The sequence below is a fragment of the Melozone crissalis genome, unplaced genomic scaffold (assembly GCF_028551555.1).
Source record: "Melozone crissalis strain CALT ecotype California unplaced genomic scaffold, PUWL_Pcris_2 ptg000208l_1, whole genome shotgun sequence".
Classification (NCBI taxonomy): domain Eukaryota; kingdom Metazoa; phylum Chordata; class Aves; order Passeriformes; family Passerellidae; genus Melozone; species Melozone crissalis.
In genome coordinates, this window is record NW_026535972.1 from 235425 (window position 1) to 258076 (window position 22652).

Below are 22652 nucleotides of genomic sequence, written 5' to 3' on the forward strand. Positions count from 1 at the left end.
TGACGTGGGGGGGTGACGTGGGGGGGGTGACGCGGCGGCGCCTGCGCCAACACCTAAAAATAACGTGCCGAGTCAGAGCCACGCAGCGGCACCCGAAATACCCGGGGGGGCGCGGGGGGGCACCCCAAGGCATCATCACCCGAAATACCGGGGGGGGGCACCCCCACACATCATCACCCGAAATACCCGGTGCGTGCTCCCAGTACCAGTGGTGCTCCCAGTACCGGGGGGTGCTCCCGGTACCGGTGGGCACTGGCGCCTTGGCAATGGGCTGGCAGTGCCAGCACTGCAGTCCCCAGAGCTCCACGCCCAGCACCTCCTCCTGCTCGGCAGCACCCCCGAGCCCCTTCCCCACCCCGGGGCCCCCATCCCAGACCCACAGAACCACAGAACCGCAGGATCCCTGAGGCTGGAAAAGCCCTCCCAGCCCATGGAGCCCCAGCTGTGCCCAGTGCCCACCTTGTCCTGAGTGCCACCTCCAGGAGTTCCTGGGACACCTCCAGGGATGGGCACCCCAAAGGTCCATGGGCAGCCCCTGCCAAGCCTGGCTGTTGCCATTGTGCCCCCCCCTCTGCCGTGGCCCCCAGGCCCTGCGCTGTGTCCCCCCCAGCCCCAGTGACCGCAGCCCTACAGGGGACATGGGGAGGGACAGGGGGGCCCTCTGTGGGGTGTCTGTCCCCGGCATCCCCACCTGTGGCACCCATTTGGGGGTGCCCCTCCATGGGGATGCCCAGTACAGCACCCGCAGAGCTGACCTGAGCCAGTACAGCCCAGTACGGCCCAGTACGGCCCAGTACAGCCCAGTGCGGCTCAGTACAGCACCCGCAGAGCTGACCTGACCCAGTACAGCCCAGTACGGCCCAGTACGGCCCAGTACAGCCCAGTGCGGCTCAGTACAGCACCCGCAGAGCTGACCTGACCCAGTACAGCCCAGTACGGCCCAGTACGGCCCAGTACAGCCCAGTGCGGCTCAGTACAGCTCAGTACAGCCCAGTACGGCTCAGTACGGCCCAGTACGGCTCAGTACGGCTCTGTACAGCCCAGTACGGCTCAGTACAGCCCAGTACAGAACCCGCAGAGCTGACCTGACCCAGTACAGCCCAGTACGGCCCAGTACAGCCCAGTACAGCCCAGTACAGCTCAGTACAGCCTAGTACAGCCCAGTACGGCCCAGTACGGCCCTGTTGAGCCCAGCACAGCCTGGTACAGCATGACCAGACCCAGTACAACCCCATAGGACATAGTACAATCCCATGGCACAATACAGTGCAGTACAGCCCAGTGTGGTCCAGTACAGCCCAGTACAAACCAGTACAGTAGAGGCCAACATGATCCAGTACAGCCCAGCAGAACATGGGCTGGGGGCTCAGCCCACCCCATCCCCCTGTTCCTCCCCTGGCCCGTCCCTGAGCCCCCCAGCCCCATCTCTGCCCCAGAGCTGCACAGACCCCCAGGCACCCCCAGGGTGGGCACAGCACCCCCTGGACGTGTCCCCTGCCCTGACTGAGCTCCCCCGTCCCTGAGGGTCCCTGGTGCCGCAGTGAGGTCCCTGCTCCGGCCTTTATAGGCGCCCCCAGCCCGGGGGGGCCCCGTAATCCCCCCCTAAGCAGCTTCTGCTCATCCTTCCTGTTCCCCGGGGGTGCCACGGCCTGGGGAGGGACACAGGGGGAGGGAGGGCAGGAAACGCTGGGAGTGTTTGGGATTGAGTCCCAGCAGCGCACCCCCAAAGTGACCCCTCCCCTCCCCATCAGTGACCCCCGGCACTGCACCCCAAAATGAACACCCCCCTCAGACACCCCCCCCACCTCCAGCAGTGCCCCCCAGGCTTCCCCCCACCCCTTGATACCCCCAGACTGCCCCCACCTCACCCGGGGTCCCCCCAGCACAGGGATCCCCCAAGCCCAGAACTGGGGACAATTGCTTGGGGGGGGGAGCAGACACTTGGGGGGCACCCTGGGGTGTGAGGTGGGGGGCAGCGGGTGGGGGGGGCTCACGAGGGAAACCCCGAGCTCTCCCCAAGGCAACCAGGGCTGGGCCATCCTGGGGGAGTGGGATCAAGGCTGGGGACCCCTGGGGACCCCTGGGACACCTGGGACCCCTGGGACACCTGGCCATGCTGGGGGTGACCAGGACAGAGCCTGGGGACCCCTGGAGCACACTGAGGACCCTGATGGCATCAGGACTAAGGTTGGAGACCTCTGGCTGTTGTGGTGGGACCAAGACTCGGGCTTGGGAGGGAACACCTGGGGACACCTGAACACCCCAGGAGGAGCAGGACCAAGCTTGGAGACCCCTCCCCACACCCAGCTGTTGGGGGGAGCCCTCGTGCCCCCCCCAAATCCCCCAGAGTACCGGCAATCGGCTCGAGCCGGCTCAGGGTGCCGATTAGGGGCTGAGCCCGGTTTAGCCCACCCTAATCCCCAAGTTTGGCCGGGCTGAGCCCTGATTCCCCCTAAGCGGCTTTGGGGGCGCAGGGTATATCAGGGGGGTGGGCGCCCCCCCCCCCGGCACCACCGCCATGGACGAGGAAGAGTTCTACCTGTTCAAGAACCAGTCGTCGGTGGGGCCCTGGGATGGGCCCCAGTACCACATCGCGCCCATGTGGGCCTTCTACCTGCAGACCATCTTCATGGGGCTGGTGTTCGTGGCGGGCACGCCCCTGAACGCCATCGTCCTCATCGTCACCATCAAGTACAAGAAGCTGCGGCAGCCGCTCAACTACATCCTGGTGAACATCTCCGTCAGCGGCCTCATGTGCTGCGTCTTCTGCATCTTCACCGTCTTCGTGGCCAGCTCCCAGGGATACTTTGTCTTCGGGAAGCACATGTGTGCCTTTGAGGGCTTTGCAGGGGCCACTGGAGGTACGAGGGGACCCTGGGGCACTCCGGCTGCTGCGGCCGGAGATGATGGAGTGACCAGAGGGGCCACAGTGATCCCCAACAGGGGCTGAGGGACTTGGGGTGACCACCGTGGTCTGGTAGGGCTCAGGGTATTGTTGACCACCACATTCTGCTACGGCTTTAGGAGTTGGGGTGAGCACCACGAGCTGCGGGGGTGCAGGCATTGGGGTGACCTTCTGGACCTTTAGGAGCTGACCACTGTAGTCTGGTGGGACCATAGGAGTCGTGGTGACCGCTGGGGTCTGGTGGAGCTGGAGGTGGGGTGCCCATCATGTTCGTCTGGGGCTGGGGAATTTGGGGTGATCATTGTGATCCGAAGGTGGCAAAACGGGTGAGGGCCATGGGTAGGGTTGAGCCCTGTGATCTGCTGTGCCTGGAGGAGCTGGGGTCACCACTGAGGCCTGAAGGGAGGGGTGATCACCACATTGTGCTGGGGCTGTAGGACTCGGGGTGACCCGGGGGAGCTATGGGAATTGCGGTGACCTCTTGCCCTGGTGGCCCTGCTCCCCCAGGGCTGGTGACAGGGTGGTCCTTGGCCTTCCTGGCCTTCGAGCGCTACATCGTCATCTGCAAACCCTTCGGCAACTTCCGCTTCAACTCGCGCCACGCGCTGCTGGTGGTGGCGGCCACCTGGATCATCGGCGTCGGCGTCGCCATCCCGCCCTTCTTCGGCTGGAGCAGGTGGGACACGGGGCAGGGGGGCAGGTGGGGAGCCGCGGGGGTGCCAGGTGAGTGCCTGAGGCGCCTGAAGTGCCATGGGGCGCTGTGGGGGATTGGGGGTGCCCCACGGTGCAGGGCCGGGGCTGAGCACAGGTCTGCAGGTACATCCCCGAGGGGCTGCAGTGCTCCTGCGGCCCTGACTGGTACACCGTGGGCACCAAGTACAAGAGCGAGTACTACACCTGGTTCCTCTTCATCTTCTGCTTCATCGTCCCCCTCTCCCTCATCATCTTCTCCTACTCCCAGCTGCTCAGCGCCCTGCGGGCCGTGAGTCCCGGGGACATGGGGGGCACTGGGGACACGGGGGGCACTGGGGGCAGGCACACCTGGGGCTGAGAGCGAGGGATGGAGAGGGGAGAGGGGCTGGGGGACAGGAGGGAGGGAGGGAGGGAGAGAACAGGGATGGAGAGATGGAGAATTGACTGTGAGCAGGGAGGGAGGGCAGGATGGGGAGCAGGAGGGAGGGAGAGGTGACTGGAGGGATGAAGGGAGGGGAGGTTACTCAGACAGAAGGTTGGGCAGGAGCACAGGAAGGAGGATGGGCAGGGGTCAGGGGGCTGCACAGGGGCTGGGCGGGGGTCTGGCAGCCCGGGCAGGCCCGTGGTGTCCCTGTCCCCGGGCAGGTGGCGGCGCAGCAGCAGGAGTCGGCCACGACGCAGAAGGCGGAGCGGGAGGTGTCGCGCATGGTCGTGGTCATGGTGGGCTCCTTCTGCATGTGCTACGTGCCCTACGCGGCGCTGGCCATGTACATGGTGAACAACCGCGAGCACGGCATCGACCTGCGCCTCGTCACCATCCCTGCCTTCTTCTCCAAGAGCTCCTGCGTCTACAACCCCATCATCTACTGCTTCATGAACAAACAGGTGACACCAGCCACACCGGGTCAGAGACCCAGGGAGGGACACCCAGGGACACGTGGGCAAAGAGGACACCCAGGGACACCTGGTGATGGGGGCATCCAGGGCTGCCCAAGGACATCTGAGGACCTGGGACACTCAGGGAGACCCAAGCACGGGGAACACCTAGGGATGGATACCCGTGTGAGGGGACACCTCAGGACACTCAGATAAGGGGACGACATTGGCAAGGGAGACACAGAGAAGATGGGGACAGGACATTGGGGCAGCGGGGACATGCAGGGGTGCCCAAGGACACTGGGGGACCAGGGACACCCGGGGATGGCGCATCCAGGAACACTTGCACGGCTGGGGGTACCATGACCCAGGAGATGGGGCCAGTGTGGCACCTGAGGGTGTGAGGACAGTGCCAGGGCCAGGGCCGGGCACAGGAGCAGTGGGACCCCCAGGCTGAGCTGTCCCCCGTCCTGTGACCCGGTGTCACCCGTGTGCCCGCAGTTCCGCGCCTGCATCATGGAGACGGTGTGCGGGCGGCCCATGTCAGACGACTCCGACGTGTCCAGCTCGGCCCAGCGCACCGAGGTCTCCTCCGTGTCCTCCAGCCAGGTCGGCCCCAGCTGAGGGGCTCCGGCACCACCCCAGCCCCCGGGACCCCCGGCTGCCCCCAGCTGCCCCCCAGCTGCCCCCCGTGGGGCTGGCTCTGCCCTGGGGGCCGCGGGCCCCGGCCAGCCTAGGATGTAGCGCGGGTGGGACAATAAACCATGGCCGCGGTCTGAGCGCAACGGGGACCCCTGAGCACCTGGGACTGTGGGACGGGGCACCCACGGCACGGGCACCCAGGGACCCGTGGGACGGGGCACCCATGGCACGGGCACCCAGGGGACTCCTGAGCACCTGGAACTGTGGGACAGGGCACCCACAGCATGGGCACCCAGAGACCCGTGGGACAGGGCACCCATGGCACGGGCACCCAGGGACCTGCTGAGCACCTGGGACCCGTGGGACAGGGTGCCCATGGCACGGGCACCCAGGGACCCCTGAGCACCTGGAACTGTGGGACAGGGCACCCAGGGGCACCGTGCCCCACAGCAGGGTGGCAATGGGGTGGCTGGGGCTGGCTGTGCCACATGGGGGATGGGATGGAGGCCTTGGTGGAGCTGTGCCCCATGGCTGGGTGGGACAGGTCCTGGGAGTGGCTGTGCCCCACGGCGGGGACAGAGGGTGGGTCCCAGGGGAAGCTGTGCCCCACGGTGGGGCAGGGTGGGTCCCAGAGGTGGCCGTGCTCCACGGTGGTGCCACGGTGGAACCCTGCTCCCCTGTCCCTCTCACACACAGGGAGGGCAGGGAGGTGGGATGGTGCCACCCATCTCCATCTGTGGGGCCGGGGTGGGACCCAAGGGCCCCCATCCATGGGGCTGGGGCTGGACCCCCCCTCTGTGGGGTGAGGGTGGGACTGAGACCCCCCATCCAAGGGGCTGGATTCCCTCTGTGGGGCTGAGCCCCCCAGGCCCCAGAGGCACAACTCCCACAGGCCTCGTGTGTCCCCACACCCCCAGCAGTTCCCCCCTCCCCAAACCCTCCTGGCTCAGCCCAAGGGGGCACCCCCAGACCCCGGTTCAGGGGGACACAGGGAACTGGGGTCCGTCCCCCTCGGCCCATCGGGGGGGTGAACACTTTTATTGAGTTCCAACCGATCCGGATCCCTTCAATCAGCCCGAGGAGAAAACCGAGGAGTAAACTCGGAGGAGGCGGAAAATCCGTGTTTGGAGCTGTCCCAAAGCCTCGCGGCTGGGAGCCGGGGGACGTCAGGAGAGGGGCTGCTGCAGGGCTGGGGGGCTGCACCAGAGGCTTTCCAAAAATCTCTTCTGCTGTCCCAATTCATCCCTGGTGTCCCAAACCAACCCCGACATTCCCAGATCACCCACAGCATCCCCAGATTCCCAAGCCCTGCATGGGGCCTGATTCCCGACACACTTACATTGGATTTAGGGAGGGGAGGAAAGGGAGGAGTAGAAAGAGGAGGAGGAGATGGGAGGATCCGGTCAGCCCTTGGAAACCTTTGGGAAAGGATTTAAGGGAAAACCTGGGGATTTGGAGATGGCCGGGCCCGATTCCACGCAGCTCTGGTGGCTGCAGGGGGACAAACAACAAAGAGAGAAAACCTGGGGCGTGGTCCCAGAGCGGGGTGGGATGAGGCCCTCCCCCAGGGGTCTGGGGGATTCAAGGCACTTGGAGCGGGGCTGGGGGAGGGGTCTCGCCCAGATCCCAGGGGGCAGCGACAGGGGAGGAGGGTCCAACCTCCCGGGGTCACCTCCAGGTCACCCCCCGGGCCCTGCGGCTGCTCTGACGGCTTTGGGGTTTTCAATGGTCACTTTCCATTCCAATTTCACATCACTGTTTCCATTTAATCCAATTTCACTTATTTGGTTCCAATTCCGTTTCAATTTCCATTTTTAACTTTGATTTCAATGTTTAATTCCAATTCCATTTTTAATCCAAATTTCAGCCCAATTCAAATTCCAATTTTAATTCCAATTTCAACTTTAATTCCAATTCCAATTCTAACTTTTATTCCAACCGCAATTCCAATCGCAATCCCTCTGTGAATTCCCCAGTCCCCCCCAGGCCCCCGGGGCCCCACAGCCCCGGGCAGCCCCGTCGCTGCCCCCGCGCCAGGGGAGCTGTCCCCACACGTGGTAAAACCAAAACATACAAAAATAACCCAAAAGTCGTTAAAATCCGGGGAAAACCCACAACGAGACGAGCCCCAGGTGCCGGGGGAGTGTGGCTTTCCCGACCCCGTCCCCGGGAGCCGGGATGGGGTTTCTCCGCGGAGCAGCGGCCTCGGCCAGGGACGGAGCCCGCGAGCGCTGCCGGCTCGAGCCTAGAACTCGTCGTGCCGCACCAGCGCCTCCCCGAAGTCCGTGGCCTGGCTGCCCACGAACAGGTCTGACTTGTCCACGATCTCCTCCCGCGTCAGCTTCCCGTCCTGCAGGGAACGCCACGTCCCGCTACGTCCCCATCCCGCCATTTCCCCATCCCGCTGTCTCCCCACTCCTCTCATCCCGCCATTTCCCCATCCCGCCGTCTCCCCATCCCGCTGTCTCCCCACTCTTCCCATCCCACTGTCTCCTCACTCCTCTCATCCCGCTATCTCCCCATCCCGCTATTTCCCCGTCCCACCGTCTCCCCACTCCTCCCGCTCCCCCAATCCCCCCAGAGCTGCTGGCCCACCTTGTCCTGGTCGGACTCGTAGACGAGGTGCCGGGCCTCAGCCTCGGCGTGGTCGTAGTCCGAGGGCAGGATCCAATCCTTGGTCTCCTCCTTGTCCATCTTCCCGTCCCGGTTCTTGTCCCGGAACTCCACGAACTGCTCCCGCTCCGTCTTCACCCACTCAGGCTCATCAGCATCACCGTCCTGGCTGTACATGTCACCTAAGGCACAGCAGGATCAGCATCAGCCCCACGGCCCTGTCCTCACCCCAAGGACCGACCCAAAGCCTTGAGCTCCCTAAATCCATCCCCAAAACCCCAAAGCACCACCTGGGTGATGATTTCACCCAAAAATCCTCGGTGGAGGCCTAGGGGCAGGTGGAAGTTGAGAGAGAGAAGAACATTCTGTGAGGGGGAGGACTGGGAAGGACACGGTGGCAGTGGCTCCCAGGGGACAGGGACACTGAGGGACATGCACAGGACATGGAGCAGCAGCACCAGCGTCTCACCAATGTACTCCTCCAGGTCAATGAAACCATCGCCGTTCTTGTCAATGTCCTCCATGGTCTCCTGCAAGAAGGTGCCAGCGTGAGCCAGGCCCGAGGCAATTCCTGCCCCTCAGTGCCCACCCCAAGGTGTCTCTGTGCTGGCCCCACCTGCACGACGATGTCCTTCATGTAGTCGTACTCCTCGGGGTGCAGGAAGGCCGTGAACTCCTCCTTGGTGGCGGCCAGGTCCCCGTCCTTGTCGGCCATCTTGAAGCGCCGCTCATCCCGCACCATCATCTGCTTGTAGTTGAAGCCATCGTCAGGGTCTGGATCGTCTGAGGGGAGCAGAGAGCACCTGGGTCAGCTCAGGCACGGCGAGCACCCGTAACCACCCACACAGCCTCAACCCGCTCAACAGTGTCAGTTCAACCTCAACCTCCCCTACTGAACCTCAGCCTTCTCTCAACTTCAACCTCAAGACAACTTCGACCTCCTCAGCCCAACCTCAACCCAACCTCAAGCTCCCCCGGTCGACCTCCTGAACATAACCTTCTCATCCTCAGCTTCCTCAATGCAACCTCAACATCCTCCACCCAGCCTCAAACTCAACCCAACTTCCTCCCTCTCAGCACAACCTCCCGACGCTTTGCCAGCACAGCCCTTCTCTGCCGTGCCTACTGCGGAACCCTGGGCCCATGACATTCCCAGGGAGAGGCCCCAAAAGACAGGCCCTGGGGGCTTTGGCCGGCGCGGCCAGAGGCTCAGCGGGAGCTATTTTGGGAGGGGAATGTGTAAGGGGATCTCGCTGGCTGCTGGCAGTGGCAGGGCCAGCAGGGTGGGACCGCGGGGCACGCGTGGCCACTGGGCACAGCCCTGCCAGCAGCAGGACAGCACTTACGGACACAGCAGCGTCCAGCAGCCTTGGAGAACGTGGACCCTGGGGGACACTGCCACGCTCTGCTGAACTTAAACCAGAGGCAGATCCCATCTAACAAGGTCCCAAAGCCCCTGTGCCCCTGCTCTGTTATCTGGGACAAAAGGCAGGCATTGGGGAGCCCTGGATTAAGTGGCTTAGGATTCAAGGAGCTCTGGAGCATCCATTAAATATCCAAAGATTTTGACTTTAAGGCAGCTCTAGGTGCAGAATGAACCCCAAATTCCTCATTCTGTTCCCAAGGTTTTGCCTTGAGAAGCAGCATAGCCCCGAACAAGGAAACTTTCAGGACCAGTGCCATTAGCAGACGATTCCTTAATTGTTGTTGGGCTAATTAATGGGTTTGATGGGGGAGTGGTGGGGGGGCAGATGGGTTAAAAAGGGTTAAACCCTCCCAAAGCCCCTAAAGTTACTGCCTGCTTTGGTCCCTGGGCTGGGAGAGGTTTGGGGGAGTAGAGGGAGGGGAAGCAGAGCCAGAGGGTTTTGCTCAGAGTATGGCAGCAAAGCCACAAACTCAACCCAACATCTTGTGTCCTGGTTTTGGATCCCACCATGGGATTGAGGAATTAACAAAAACAGGAGTGGTGATGATGATGATATTCTGATTTTGAAGGGAGTTTCTAAGGAATTCCCAGTCTCAGATGCTAAGCTGTTGGACGTTTATCACTTGATATTCCCTGCTTCCCAGGACCCCCCCCAGCAGAACCCCACACTGCTCCGTGACACTTCTGGGGGCCACCCAGTGACTCAGCCTGGTGTGTAATTAATTAATAAATAAAACCACTGCCGGCACCTCGTTTTGCTGACAAAACACCACACTCTGGACCCTCCAGAGCAGCCGAGGGCAATGCCTGGCCCCACGCATCCCTTGGCAGGGGTCAACACTGAGGAGGCACTTCCAGAGGCGTTCCAGCCCCACTGTGGCCAGGGAGGGGAACATTTGAGCAGCGAGGAGCTGTGGAAAAGTCATTGCTGCCGAGAGGAGCCGGAGCCAGAGCGTGAGCAGGATCCTCCCGGCGCTCCGTAAGGACACAAGTATGTGGGAGCAGCAGGAGCGGAGGCTGCACGGGCTCCAGGGCTGCTCCAGCCCTGAACTGGCCGTGCTGGGGGCTGGGCACCCCACACCCTGCCAGGCTGCGGGGGAACTGCTCCTCCAGCTCATCATGGGGCTCTGTCCATGCAGGGCTCTCTCGTCATGGCTTTTCCTCGTGAATGCTCACGCTTCTCCCTGTCCAACACCTGCAGGTCCGAAATGCCACCCCAGACCCCTCAAACAGCGCTCAGCCCTTCCCAGGACCTCTCTGCCCCTTCCAGGCTGGATCCACACAGGCAGATTAGCCCAGAAACCCACGGCAAAGGGAGCTCTGGGAGGTGCTGCCCAGCCCAGGGGTGTCACAGGGCCCTCCCAGGCCACCAGCACAGCAAATCCAGATCCTCCCCGATCCCGAGGGAGATGGATGAGCCTCCCGTGCAGCGGCTCCCCCTCCGCACATCCCGCTGAGCAGTTTGACTATTTTTGGCAATATTTAGGAAATTAGAGTGGATTCGACACTCCAGAGCTGCAGCTCCTCCACCCAGGCCAGCCTACAGTGCTGGAGGCCAGAGCTGGCACAGGGCTTGACGGTTTAAGGTTTTAACCCCAAAAGAGCTGCGGCTCCCCTCACTCCCAGGGATGTCTGAGGCCATGCCTCACTGCTGGCCAGCACATGTCCCAAAATCCCTGACTTCTGGGGTCTAACACTGCTCCCAGGACAAGGGAAAGCAACTGAAATCTCTGCTAGTGGTTTATGGGGTGTAGGGACACAACGGACACACCAAGGTGGCTCCACAGCTGCAGATCAGTGGGTTCCACCAGCTGGTCCCAAATTCCCCCACAAGCCAGGAATTCCAAAGGGCTGGAAACCCCCATTCCCCACATGCCATTCATCCCAAAATCACCTGGATTCAGCCCAGAGCTGCATTTGTCACCAGGGACATTAATAATGCCCAAGTGTGGCTGGGGAAAAAGAGGGTGTGGGGTGTGTATACTTTCCATTGGGAAGATTTCCATGTATTTTGGGTTCTTTTCCTTGGATTTCTCTTTGCTAATGCCACCAGGAGGTCAATTTGTAGAGTTTTAGAGGTTTTAAAGTCTAACATATTGGGGACATCTGCTCCAGCTGGCCCCATGTACACCAAGGCCACATCCTACATCATATTCCTGTGCTTACCCAGGGGACAAATCCATCTCAGGTCAGCCAAGTGCCAGCCCAGCACCACGGCACACTCTCAACCACAACTTCCTCTGGGCCTCCCTAATCCAGGCCCCAAACTCTCCCTCCACCACAACCCCATCTGGATCTGCATCCATCCCACTGACCATCACTCCATGAGCCCATCCTGATCCATGACCACCCACTGACCATCACTCCATGACCACCCACTGACCATCACTCCATGAGCCCCACTGACCACTGTGCCAGAGCCCACCCTGATCTGCCTCCACCCCACCAGCCCTTGGTGACCCAAAGCAGAGCAGGACGTCCCAGCTGGTGGCTCCAGGACAGGGCCATGCCAAGGGCCAGGACCTACCCAGGATATACCCATAGGTGGCATTTTTGTACTCCTCCCAGGATACAAGCCCATCCTCGTTGAGGTCGTGGCCCTTCCACTGGCGCTCCACATCCTCGTAAATCCAGCGCTTTTGGGCAAACTTGATCCAGGCCTTCAGCTCCTCCACTGTCACAAACCCGTCTCCATCCTCGTCTATCTTCCCTACAATCTTCCTGTGGGAAACACAGAGAAATGCAGCAAAAGTTTAAAAAAACTGAGAGGTTAGCAGGGAGGGAATGGGAAGGGGCAGAGGGGGCAAGTTGAGGTCATTACAGAATTTGGAAATTCAACCATTTGGACAGTTTATCTTTAAAACCAACATATGGTTCAGCTGCCAAAACTTCAGCTCAGACATGGAAATCCCTGGCTTGGCCACTTTTGGACACTCAGGCTTTGGTTTCTTCAGAAATTCTGAGTTTTGGGGAAAAGCTTCCTTTTAAGTCCCTAGGAAAGACCCATCCATAGGTCCTTTCACCAAGATGGTTCAGGTGATGAGTATGGATCCATATTTATATTAAAAATGGGAATATCAGCTCTGCCTCTCCTGGTGATGCCAGGAGAAAGTTTGAGGTGGTTATGGAATTTGCAAATTCAACCATTTGAAAAGTTTATCATTAAAACCAACATTTGTGTTAGCTGCTGAAAAGCAAGGTCAGCTGCCAAAACTCTGTTGTGGACACAGAATTCTAACACTGGCTCAGACATGGAAATCACCAGCATGGCCACTCTCGAACCACTCAGGTTGTGGTTCCTTCAGGAATTACGAGTTTCAGGGGAAAACCTTCTCTGTTAAACGTTAGGAAAGCTCCATCTGCACGTGCTCCCGCCTTGTCAGCGCCGGGCAAGGAGCAGGGACGCACATTTCTGCTAAAGCCGGGAAGTTTGGGGAGGTCTGGGGAAGTTTGGGGAGGCTTGGGGAGGTTTGGGGAGGTTTGCGGAGGTTTGGGGTTAGTTTGGGGAGGTTTGGGGAAGTTCGGGGAGGTTTGGGGAGGTTCAGGGAGGTCTGGGGATGTTTGGGGAGGTCTGGGGAGGCTTGGGGAAGTTTGGGGAGGTTTAGGGAGGTCTGGGGAGGTTTGGGGTTAGTTTGGGGAGGTCTGGGGAGGTTTGGGGAGGTCTGGGGAGGTTTGGGGAGGTCGGGGGAGGTCTGGGGAGGTTTGGCTGTGCCGGCGGAGCAGAGCAGCCCCGGTGCCGGGCGGGCAGACACCGGAGCTGCAGCCGCGGAGCCTCCGGAGCCCCCGGAGCCGCGTGCCTCCGTTATTTTTAGCAGCAGCTGTAGGAAAGGCCGGCAGGAATGCGGGATCCAGGGGCAGATGGAGCCGGGGGGTGGGGGCTGCTGGATCCGCAGCAGCGCTCGCTCCCGGAGCGCTCCCGCTCTGCGCTGGGCAGGTTTGGGGCTCCTCGATGAAAATCACCGATAACCCTCCCAAAATCCTTTGTCTGGTGAAGCAGGATCCTGGTTTTTAACTCTAACATGAAGGTTTAACGGAAAACAGGTCAGGAATCCTGAGCTCCAACCCAGGTATTTGAGGAATTTTAGACAGGTGGAAAACGCGGAATTTTAAATTTTAGATTGCTGCTAGGAGTATTAATTCCAAAAATATTGACGCAAAGGGAAAACCGGCCACTGGAGCCACCCGTGCTCACACCCAGGTTTCCGTGTTTCAGAATTGCCTTGGTCTAGGAAAACCAGGAACTCCTCTGTGGCACAAAGGATGTTCCTGGCCATGAGAAGCTGGAGAGAGACTGCAAGAACAAAGGGAAAATGTGGAATTTAGTTCTGACAGTGAGAGGCCAGAGTGGGGGCAGTGGGCAGGGCTTGGAGACCTGAGTGATTTTAAACAGAAACATATAAAATAAATATGTAAATATAAAAAATAGCTCAGCAATAGTGCCCAAATTTATGCACACATATGTAAAATATTATAGAAATATTTCAGAATTTTATATATCAATGTGCAAAGCGTCCCTTCCAATATTTCTGATCAAACACAGAAATATGCAAAATGTCACATAAATATTCAAAATTTTCTGTATAAACATATAACAAGTCAATCAATATTATAAAATTCTGCATAGAACTATGCAAAGTGTCACATGGATATTAAACATTTGTCCATGTAAATATATAAATCACAAATAAATCTGTTAAATCCTTCCTATTTCAGGGAAAAAATTCTGTGTTTGCCTCTCCCAAGAAGGTACACCACCGGCAATCCATGGTATTTATTAGGGAAAATCCCTGGAATGGAGCACCAGGGCCAGCAGGGGTTGATGGCCAGGCAGTTTGTCCAGGGCAGTTTCTAAGGGGTTAATCAGGGAACAGCTTCCCAGGGAAGCCAAACCCTCTCGAGTGCTCAGGAAGCTCCCAAACCTCCTCCCCACCCCGGCCCGGGGGCTGGCACCAGCTGCGGCCCGGGGGCTGGCACCAGCTGCTCGCGGCTGCTTTCCCAGGGCAGCGGCCACCAAGCCCTTCCACCGTGCCAAGGGCCCGTCCTGCCCCGGCAAGGGCGGGCAGCAGATGTTGGGGAGGGTGGCAGCTGCTCCCCGTTGTTCCCACTGCCCAGTCCAAGGGACCCACACTGCCAGGGACGGGCACTGCTCCACGACACACCGGGGCAGGCACTGGGCAGCAGCTGCTCCCCGTTCCCACTGCCCGCTCCTGGTCCCGCTCCCATCCCCACTGCCCGCTCCAACGCGGGACACACCGGGACAGGCACCGGGCAGCGCTCCCAAGCCGCGGCCCCAGGGCAGGAGGGGAGGGAGCCGAGGCGGAGCCCCCGCAGGAAAAGCGGCCCCTGCTGCAGCACAGAGCTCACGGAACCCCCCGAGATAAGGGATTATCGGAGCCCCCGGGCTCGGGATGGCCGGAGCTGCCCCACGGACAGCGCTGGGCTGTTTGTGTGCGGGGCAGCAAATCCCCCGTGGAAAGGCGTTCCGGGTAACTCGGCAGAACAATGGGATTGAGCGTGACGGGCTCTGGGATCGCAGCCCTGGCAGCGGCAGAGGCCGGGGGAGGCCCAGCTTCCCTCCCGTCTGACGCTGCTCCAGGGGCATCGAGGCACTCCCTCTGACTCTGCAAGGAGGCAAAAAAGGAGGCAAAACGCCTCCTGGATCCTGTATTTTGGAACTTATGGAGCGACCAGGGCCTGGCTCCAAGGGATCAAGGGGTTTTCCAGTTTAAATTGTCCCTGGAGGGAGGAAATTCATGGAGTGCTGGGGGAGAGGCCAGCACAATCCATAGGGATGGATGGAACCTGGCAGCCCCTGCCCTGCACATCCCGCTGTGGGAACTGGCTCATTCTGGAGGTGTCCCCAGCACCCACATGTGGTTGAGCTTTTCTTTCCCATCAGGGAGCACCATTTCCAAAAAACAGCCCAAAATTCACTATGGGCTGTGGTAGGTGCTCCTCTGTGCCCCAGGCCCCCCACCCTGCTGGAGGCTGCAGGCCCCAGGTTTGAGCCACCCCGAGGCCCAGAACAACTGCGGCAGCAGCTGCTGTGGGGGCACCCGGCCCAGGAGGATCCCAGAACCATCCCGGGCCAGATCCCAGGGGAGGAACGGCCGGATCCCAGGGGAGGAACGGCCGGATCCCAGGGGAGGAACGGCCGGATCCCAGGGAAGGAACAGGCGGATCCCAGGGGAGGAACAGGCGGATCCCAGGGGAGGAACGGCCGGATCCCAGGGGAGGAACAGCCGGATCCCAGGGAAGGAACAGGCAGATCCCAGGGGAGGAACGGCCGGATCCCAGGGGAGGAACAGGCGGATCCCAGGGGAGGAACGGCCGGATCCCAGGGGAGGAACAGGCGGATCCCAGGGGAGGAACAGGCGGATCCCAGGGGAGGAACAGGCGGATCCCAGGGGGAAGCACAGCCAGATCCCAGGGCAGGCACAGCCGGATCCCAGAACCATCCCAGGCCAGATCCCAGGGGAGGCACGGCCGGATCCCAGGGCAGGCACGGCCATCCTGGGGTCCCAGCAGAGACACTGGATGGGGAATCTCCATACAGGCTCAGTTTTCCCAACTCCCAGCCAACCTCCAGCTGAGAAACACTGTGATCCCAGGGGCTCCAGAGGCACCCAGAGAACAGGGAGCGAGCACAGCACAGCACAGCACAGCGCATAGCCCCCTGTCTGCTCTGGAGTTTGGGGAATGCCGGGCACAGAAACGGCTCGGGTGGTGTTTTGGGGAGTTCCCGCAGGGGCAGCGCGCCCGTGCGTGCCCTCCCGCTCCGGGCAGGGCCGCGGCGCTGTCCTTACCCCAGGCGCTCCTTGCTCTCCTCCGGCGTGAGCTGGTCGAAGCTCTTGGCCTCGTCGGCGCCCAGGAAGGCGTCGTGGTCGTAGTCGAAGCTCTGGGCGTCGTCGTGCTCGCGGGCGCTGAGCGGCGCCTCGCGCACCACGCGCTCCTTGCGCTCCGTGGGCTTGGCCGAGCCGCACAGCGCCCACACGGCCACGCACAGCAGGAGCCGCGGGAACCGCATCGTGCCGGGGCTGCCTGCGGGGACACGGACACCAACGTGGGACAGGGACAATCATGTGGGACAGGGACTGGGACAATAATGTGGGGCAGGGACACCGGCATGGGACAGGGACACCAGCGTGGGACACCAGCGTGGGACAGGGACACCAACGTGGAACAGGGACTGGGACACCAGCGTGGGACAGGGACTGGACACTAATGTGGGACAGGGACACTAGCGTGGGACAGGGACACTGGCACGGGAAAGGGACTGGGGTACAGGGACACCATGGTGGGACAGGGACACTGCCGTGGGATAGGGACACCGCCATGGGACACTGCTGTGGGACAAGGACACCATGATGGGACAGAGACACCGCCATGGGACAGGGACACCAGGACAGGGACACCAGGACACGGACACCGCCATGGGATGGGTTGTTTGGGAAGAATAGGGTATAGGGACGGTTATCTTGGAAAAATTGGGGATTAGGGCAAATTATCTGGGGAGAAATGGGGATTAGGGCGTGTTATTGGGGAAAAACCACATTAATAATAATACAGATTATGGGAGCAAAAATGACTAATTAATCCAGATGATCTGGGTGAAATGATAAACGTGGATTGTCTGGGCAAAGATGATGATTTAATGCAGATTGTCCAGGAAAAATGGGGAATTACTGCACGTTATTTGGGAAAATGGAGAATTAGCGCAGATTTGTGTGGGCACAAATGACTAATAAATGCAAATTATGGGGGAAAATGATGAATATTCTCAGGTCAAACTGATTAACTGATCCTAATTATCAGGGCACCGTAATGAACTGATAGGGGTTATCTGGGCAAAAGTGATTCACTGACACGGATAATCAGGGCACAGCATTCATTAACACAGCTTATCGGGGCACAGGGATTAATTAACCCAGATTAAGGGCGCAGGGCATTTCCAGCCCCGTGCACGTGGGCCATGTCCCGTTTCCCAGAGCTGCTCCCGACCCCATCCCAGAGCCCTCAGAGCGGCCGCTGGGCTGGGAGGGGATCCAGGCTGGGGAAGGAGGGAGGGAAGGAAGGAAGGGGATGCAGATGGAGGAATGCAGGACGCGCACACACCCCCAGCTCTCCCTTCCCCAGCCCCGCTGTGGGTGAATCCTCCCCCACAGCCCCGATCCCCACACCGGGACCCCCCGGCCAAACCACCCAGACGGGCCTGGCATCCATGGAGGGCACACGGATCCAGGGGCTCATCCCTTCAGATGCCAGCAGGAGCTCAGGGGCTCCCCATGCTCGTCACTGAGATCCCAGCTCAGATCCCATCACAGATCCAGGCGTTCCCCATCTGATCTCTTTAAATTTCAGTCCAGGTATTCATCATCCTGGTGGATTTAGCCTTAAATTTTAATCAAGATATCTCTGGATTTTAACTCTTTCACTCTAAATTTAATCCAGATAGTCACCATCTAAAGCTCTTAAATGCAAATTTAATTCAATATATTCCTCATCCCTATTGTTTTAACCTAAAAATTTAAACCCAAGATATTCCGCATCCTTCCCCCTTTAAATTTATATCCAGGTCTTCCCCATCCAGAGCTCTTAAATGCAAATTTAATTCAATATATTCCCCATCCTTACCCCTTTAAATTTCAGTCCAGGTATTCATCATCCTGGTGGATTTAGCCTTAAATTTTAATCAAGATATCTCTGGATTTTAACTCTTTCACTCTAAATTTAATCCAGATAGTCATCATCCAGAGCTCTGAAATGCAAATTTAATTCAATATATTCCTCATCCCTACTGCTTTAGCCTGAATTTAAACACAAAATATTCCCCATCTTGCCCCTTTAAATTTAATCCAGACAGTCACCATCCAGAGCTCTTAAACGCAAATTTAATTCAATATATTCCCCATCCTTACCCCTTTAAAATTCTAAATTTAAACCCAAGATATTCCCCATCCTTACCCCTTTAAATTTACGTCCAGGTCTCCCTCATCCAGAGCTCTTGAACATAAATGTAAACCCAGGTATTGCCATTCAGTATCTCTAAGTTTGTGGTTTAAAATCCCCTTTAGCCTGACCCTCAGCCCTTTAACCTGAACTCACACCAAGGAGTTCTGCCCTGGGAGTGACCCAGCAACGACCAGGAGTGACCCGGGACTGGTCCCACATCAAACCAAGGCACTGGTGGCAGGACATGGGGGAAAGGATGTGGAAAAGCCCTTTCCTTCCTTTTTTTTTGAATGAGGATTTATCAGACCATTCAGAAAATCCACCAGCTTCAATTCCTTGGAAGTGGGGGAGGAGGGGGCATGGTGAGTGGAATTGGGTTACAAAGAGTAAAAGTCACTTTTTTAGTGTTTCTGATCCCAGCCCGGAGCACAGCGTGACCTGGAGCGGGTCAAACAGCCCGATGTTATCTGCCAGTGTCCACACGGAGCCCGGGGGCACGTGGAAGGGATCAGAGAGGGACAATCCCAGCTCCGGGCAGGGCCGGGAAAGGTGCGCAGAGACACCAAACCCACAAACCACAGTTATCCACAAAGAACTCTCCAGGAAACCCTGGCAGCACCACCAGCTCCTGCTGACCCAGGGATGGGCCTGCACTCCCTGTGGGGATCCCAGCCTGAGGGAAAGCAGAGCCCCCCTCCTCACAAGGGGCCTGGGCCCTTTCCTCACGGATAAAGGGTCTCTGGGTGGGCTGCAGGGAGGGGGAGCAGGAACCCGTGGGGGGAAGATGAGGGGGTCAGAATGGGGGCCCAGACCCTCAGCTGGGGAGGAACTCGGGATTCCAGCGGGGCTGGGTGGGATATGGAGGTGGAGGACCTCGAGGCTGCAAGGACATTGATGCAGAAACTCGGGGTTTCAGGTGGGTTTGCTGAAACAATGATGGAAAAACCCAGAATTCCCATTATCCAGCTTGCTAGGATACTGACAGAGGAATTCAGGATCCTGCACTGGGCTTGGAACTGTGGTGCCATTTAGAGGAAGCTGACGGCAAGAAGCCCCTCTGGACACACATTTCCCATGTGGGAGGCCAGCAGGATCCTATAAACCCCCCACAGGCAACACGGTTTGTTCAGGTTTGAGAATCAGCCTGCTGCGGCTTTCCAGGGGCCGGATCCCATTGGAGCAGCCAGGAACAGTTAACTGGGACCCCAGGGTGCCACCCCAGGGCACGGCGAGGGGAATTCCAGCCTTGGGAAGGATGTACGGATGTGGGGGAGACACCGGGAGCCACAACGGGCTGGTCCTGCCCCAAACCGGCCCCGGCGTTCTGCGGTCACCGAGAGCTGCGGGACAGGAGCAGGGGTGGGGGCGGCACCTCCTGGGCCCAGAGCCCCGCGCGGAGCGGCACGGGGGGGGGCAACAGCCCGTTATCCCGGGGGTGCCACAGCCCGCTATCCCAGTGTCCCGAGGGTCCCACAGCCCGCTATCCCGGTGTCCCGGGAGCCCCACAGCCCGTTATCCCCACGGATAACGCCCGGGGCAGGCGATGGATTCCCGCGGGCCGGTGCCGCCATGGCCGCGAGATGCGGACGGGGCTCCGTCCCCGGGACCGGCGGTCCCGACTGGCCCAGCCCACTCGCCCTGGGCCCGGTCACGGCACCGCGCAGCGGGACAGGCCGCAGGAACCGCGGACGCGGCGGCGCCGCCGCTCCCGCCCGTTCCCATGGAGACCGGGCCCGGCGCTGCCGCCGCCGCCGCGTTACCGCCACACCGCAGCGGCCCCGCAGAGCTCCTCCCGCCGCTTCCCCGGCCCCAGGCCCCGGCCCCGGCCGCGGTCCCCATCCCGGTCCCTTCCCGGCCCTCACCGTCCCCTCCGCCGCTGCCGCTGCGGCCGCCGCTCCGCGCACCGGAAGTCGGCGCCACGCCACGCCGCACGGCCCCCCGCGCGCCCTCCCCGCCCACCAATCACGGGCGGGCCACGCCTCCTCCTCCGCGCCGATGCGCGTCCCGATTGGTTTCTTCTGCCGCCACTCCGCCCCTCTGCCCGCCCCCATCCCGCACCCCGCCTCCCGAGCCCGCCTCCGGCCTCGCTCCCTCCGGCCCCGCCCACCCCGCCGGGGACGGGGGCGCTGATTGGCTGGAAAGCGCCACGTCCTCAGGCGCGCGCCGGCCGCCGGCCCCGCCCACAGGGGCGCCCCGCGCCGCACTGCGCACGCGCGCGAGGGAAAGGCAAAGTCACGTGTGCGGGAAAGGCGGGAAAGCCGAGGCGGGACTGGGGCGGCAGGGGCGAGTGGGCACCCCTGGTCATCCCCTGGTCACTGCCTGGTCACTCCTGATCGCCCCCTGGTCACTGCCTGGTCAGTGCTTGGTTACTGTCTGATCACCCCCAGTCACCCCTGGTCACCCCCTGGTTACTGTCTGATCACTGTCTGATCACTCCTGGTCAGTGCCTGGTCATTGCCTGGTCACTCCTGATCGCCCCCTGGCCAGCCCTGGTCACCCCCAGTCACTGCCTGGTCACCCCTGGTCAGTGCCTGATCACCCTCGTCGCCCCCTGGTCACTCCTGGTCACTCCCAACCTTTCCCAGCTGGTCAGTGTGGCCCAGTGGAAGGGCCGGGCTGCCATGGAGCCGCAGGCTCAGTTACAGGTGCCCACTCTGAGACCCCCTGAGCTGGACCCCCTGAGCTGGACCCGCTGGGGTCACCGAGGCAGATACCGGCCCTACACTGACCCCACAGTGCAGGGAAATCCCGCTGTGCAAAGCACAGAGCATCACAGAGGGGACACAGCGGGCACAGAGGGGACACAGCGGGCACAGAGGGGACACCGAGCAGGCACAGAGGGGACAGAGCAGGCACAGAGGGGACACAGAGCAGGCACAGAGGACACAGAGCAGTCCTGTAGCTTCGCTCGAGTGAAGGCAGAGTGTCCAGTGGGGCACAGCCCGCAGGGTTTCTCTCTCGGGGTCTTGGAGGGCTGCTGTTACCCAAAGCTCCCGGCTGCACATTCCCTCTTCCCGTCCCCCTGGCTGAGGTACCGGGGAGGGGGAGCCTACCACGTGTCCCCCTTGGCCCTGGCACCTTCCCCCAGAGCCCATCAGCTCAGCCCCGCGTTGTTTCAGGGGTCAGGCTGGCTGAGCTCTGTGACAAACCCGCTGCAGGCACTCAGCCCCGCCTCAAAGACATCAGCACCGCACATGTCCCCTCCTGTGCAGAGCCACAAGGGCCCCTGAGCCTCCTGTGCTCCAGGCTCGGCCCCTGCCCAGCTCCGTTCCCTGATTCCCTGCCCTGCCAGGCTCGGGCCCTCTCTCCACGCTCCCAGGCACGCTCCAGCCGTGCCCCAAGCCGTGACCGCATCATCCCAGAATATCCCCGGGCTCGGCGTGCGCAGTGACGGCCCGGCTATAAATACAATACACGGCTGCGGTGCCCGGGCCGCCGGCACAGGAGTGACCCCATCGGCAGGGAATGTCCCCGGGCCCGGATCCGCCTCAGGGCTCCCAGCAGCGTCAGGCTCCGTTCCCCGCGCTGCTCCGTGACACACCGGGCTGAGCTCAGCGCCGACAGCCCCACGGCATCCCTGCGGGGAAACCAGCCGCGCCGTGATTCATCCTCCCGCAGAAATGCCTAAATTAGGGCAGCGGGAGCATCCCGGGGCCGCGCTCCGCTCTCCCGGGGAGCCGGGCACGGGCTGCCTGCCGCAGATATTTACGGGCAGTGAGATAATTCCATCGTTCCAGCCTCGCCGGGAGCGCTGCCAGCGCGCACGGCCTCGCAGTGAAGTCACGGGCTGAAAAAGCGCAGCCCAGAATGCCTTGGAAAAGCGCCCGCCGTGTTTTTCCCCTCGTTAAATCTCCCTCGGCGCTGGGAGCGCGCGGTCTGGAGAGCAGAATGGGCCCAGATATGGGGAACACGCACTGAAAGCATGACATTTTTATCTCATTAATAAAATATCTCTCAGGGTTTGAAAGGGTTTTATGAACAAAGGGCGGCTCAGGAAGGTTGAAATGTTTAAATTTTTATTAAAATGTAAGTCAAGGGGGTTTAGATGGGCGTAAAAAAAAAGTTTGAGGGTCATTTTGTTGGGTTTTTTTTTGAACAAAACTGCCTTAGGAGGTTGAAGAGTGAGGGGGTTTTTTGAGTGAAATACAGTTTGGAGTTGGGCACTGAGGGGCTCTGGGGTGGGCACTTGTGGAGGTTGAATGGTGAGGGGTTTTTTGAGTGAAATACAGTTTGGAGTTGGGCATTGGCAGGTTCTGGGGTGGGCACTTGTGGAGGTTGAAATGTGAGGGGATTTTCTTGAATAAAATACAGTTTGGAGTTGGGTATGGGGAGGCTCTGGGGTGGGCACTTGTTTTTGAATTAAATACAGTTGGAGTTGGGCACTGGGGGGCTCTGGGGTGGGCACTTGTGGAGGCTGAAATGTGAGGGGTTTTTTGAGTGAAATACAGTTTGGAGCTGGGCACTGGGGAGCTCTGGGGTAGGCACTTGTGGAGGTTGAAGTGTGAGGGGTTTTTTTAATAAAATAAGTTTGGAGTTGGGCACTGG

General features: G+C 60.3%; 2 protein-coding genes across 2 annotated transcripts; one reads left to right on the forward strand and one right to left on the reverse strand.

The window, feature by feature from the left end:
• The first annotated feature begins 2518 nt into the window (after positions 1-2518).
• On the forward strand, positions 2519-5098 carry OPN1SW (opsin 1, short wave sensitive). Its single transcript, XM_054294096.1, has 5 exons — positions 2519-2861; positions 3413-3581; positions 3722-3887; positions 4244-4483; positions 4976-5098. The coding sequence occupies exons 1-5, from the start codon at positions 2519-2521 to the stop codon at positions 5096-5098; spliced, it is 1041 nt and encodes a 346-aa protein (XP_054150071.1).
• Positions 5099-6209: 1111 nt separating this feature from the next.
• On the reverse strand, positions 6210-20004 carry CALU (calumenin). The gene is made up of 7 exons (XM_054294091.1): positions 19970-20004; positions 15962-16196; positions 11683-11876; positions 8346-8512; positions 8199-8259; positions 7712-7911; positions 6210-7466 (listed from the first exon to the last, which is right to left on the reverse strand). Exons 2-7 carry the CDS (start codon positions 16180-16182, stop codon positions 7362-7364), a joined length of 948 nt encoding a protein of 315 aa, XP_054150066.1. The 5' UTR covers positions 16183-16196; positions 19970-20004; the 3' UTR covers positions 6210-7361.
• Between the last annotated feature and the right edge of the window lie 2648 nt (positions 20005-22652).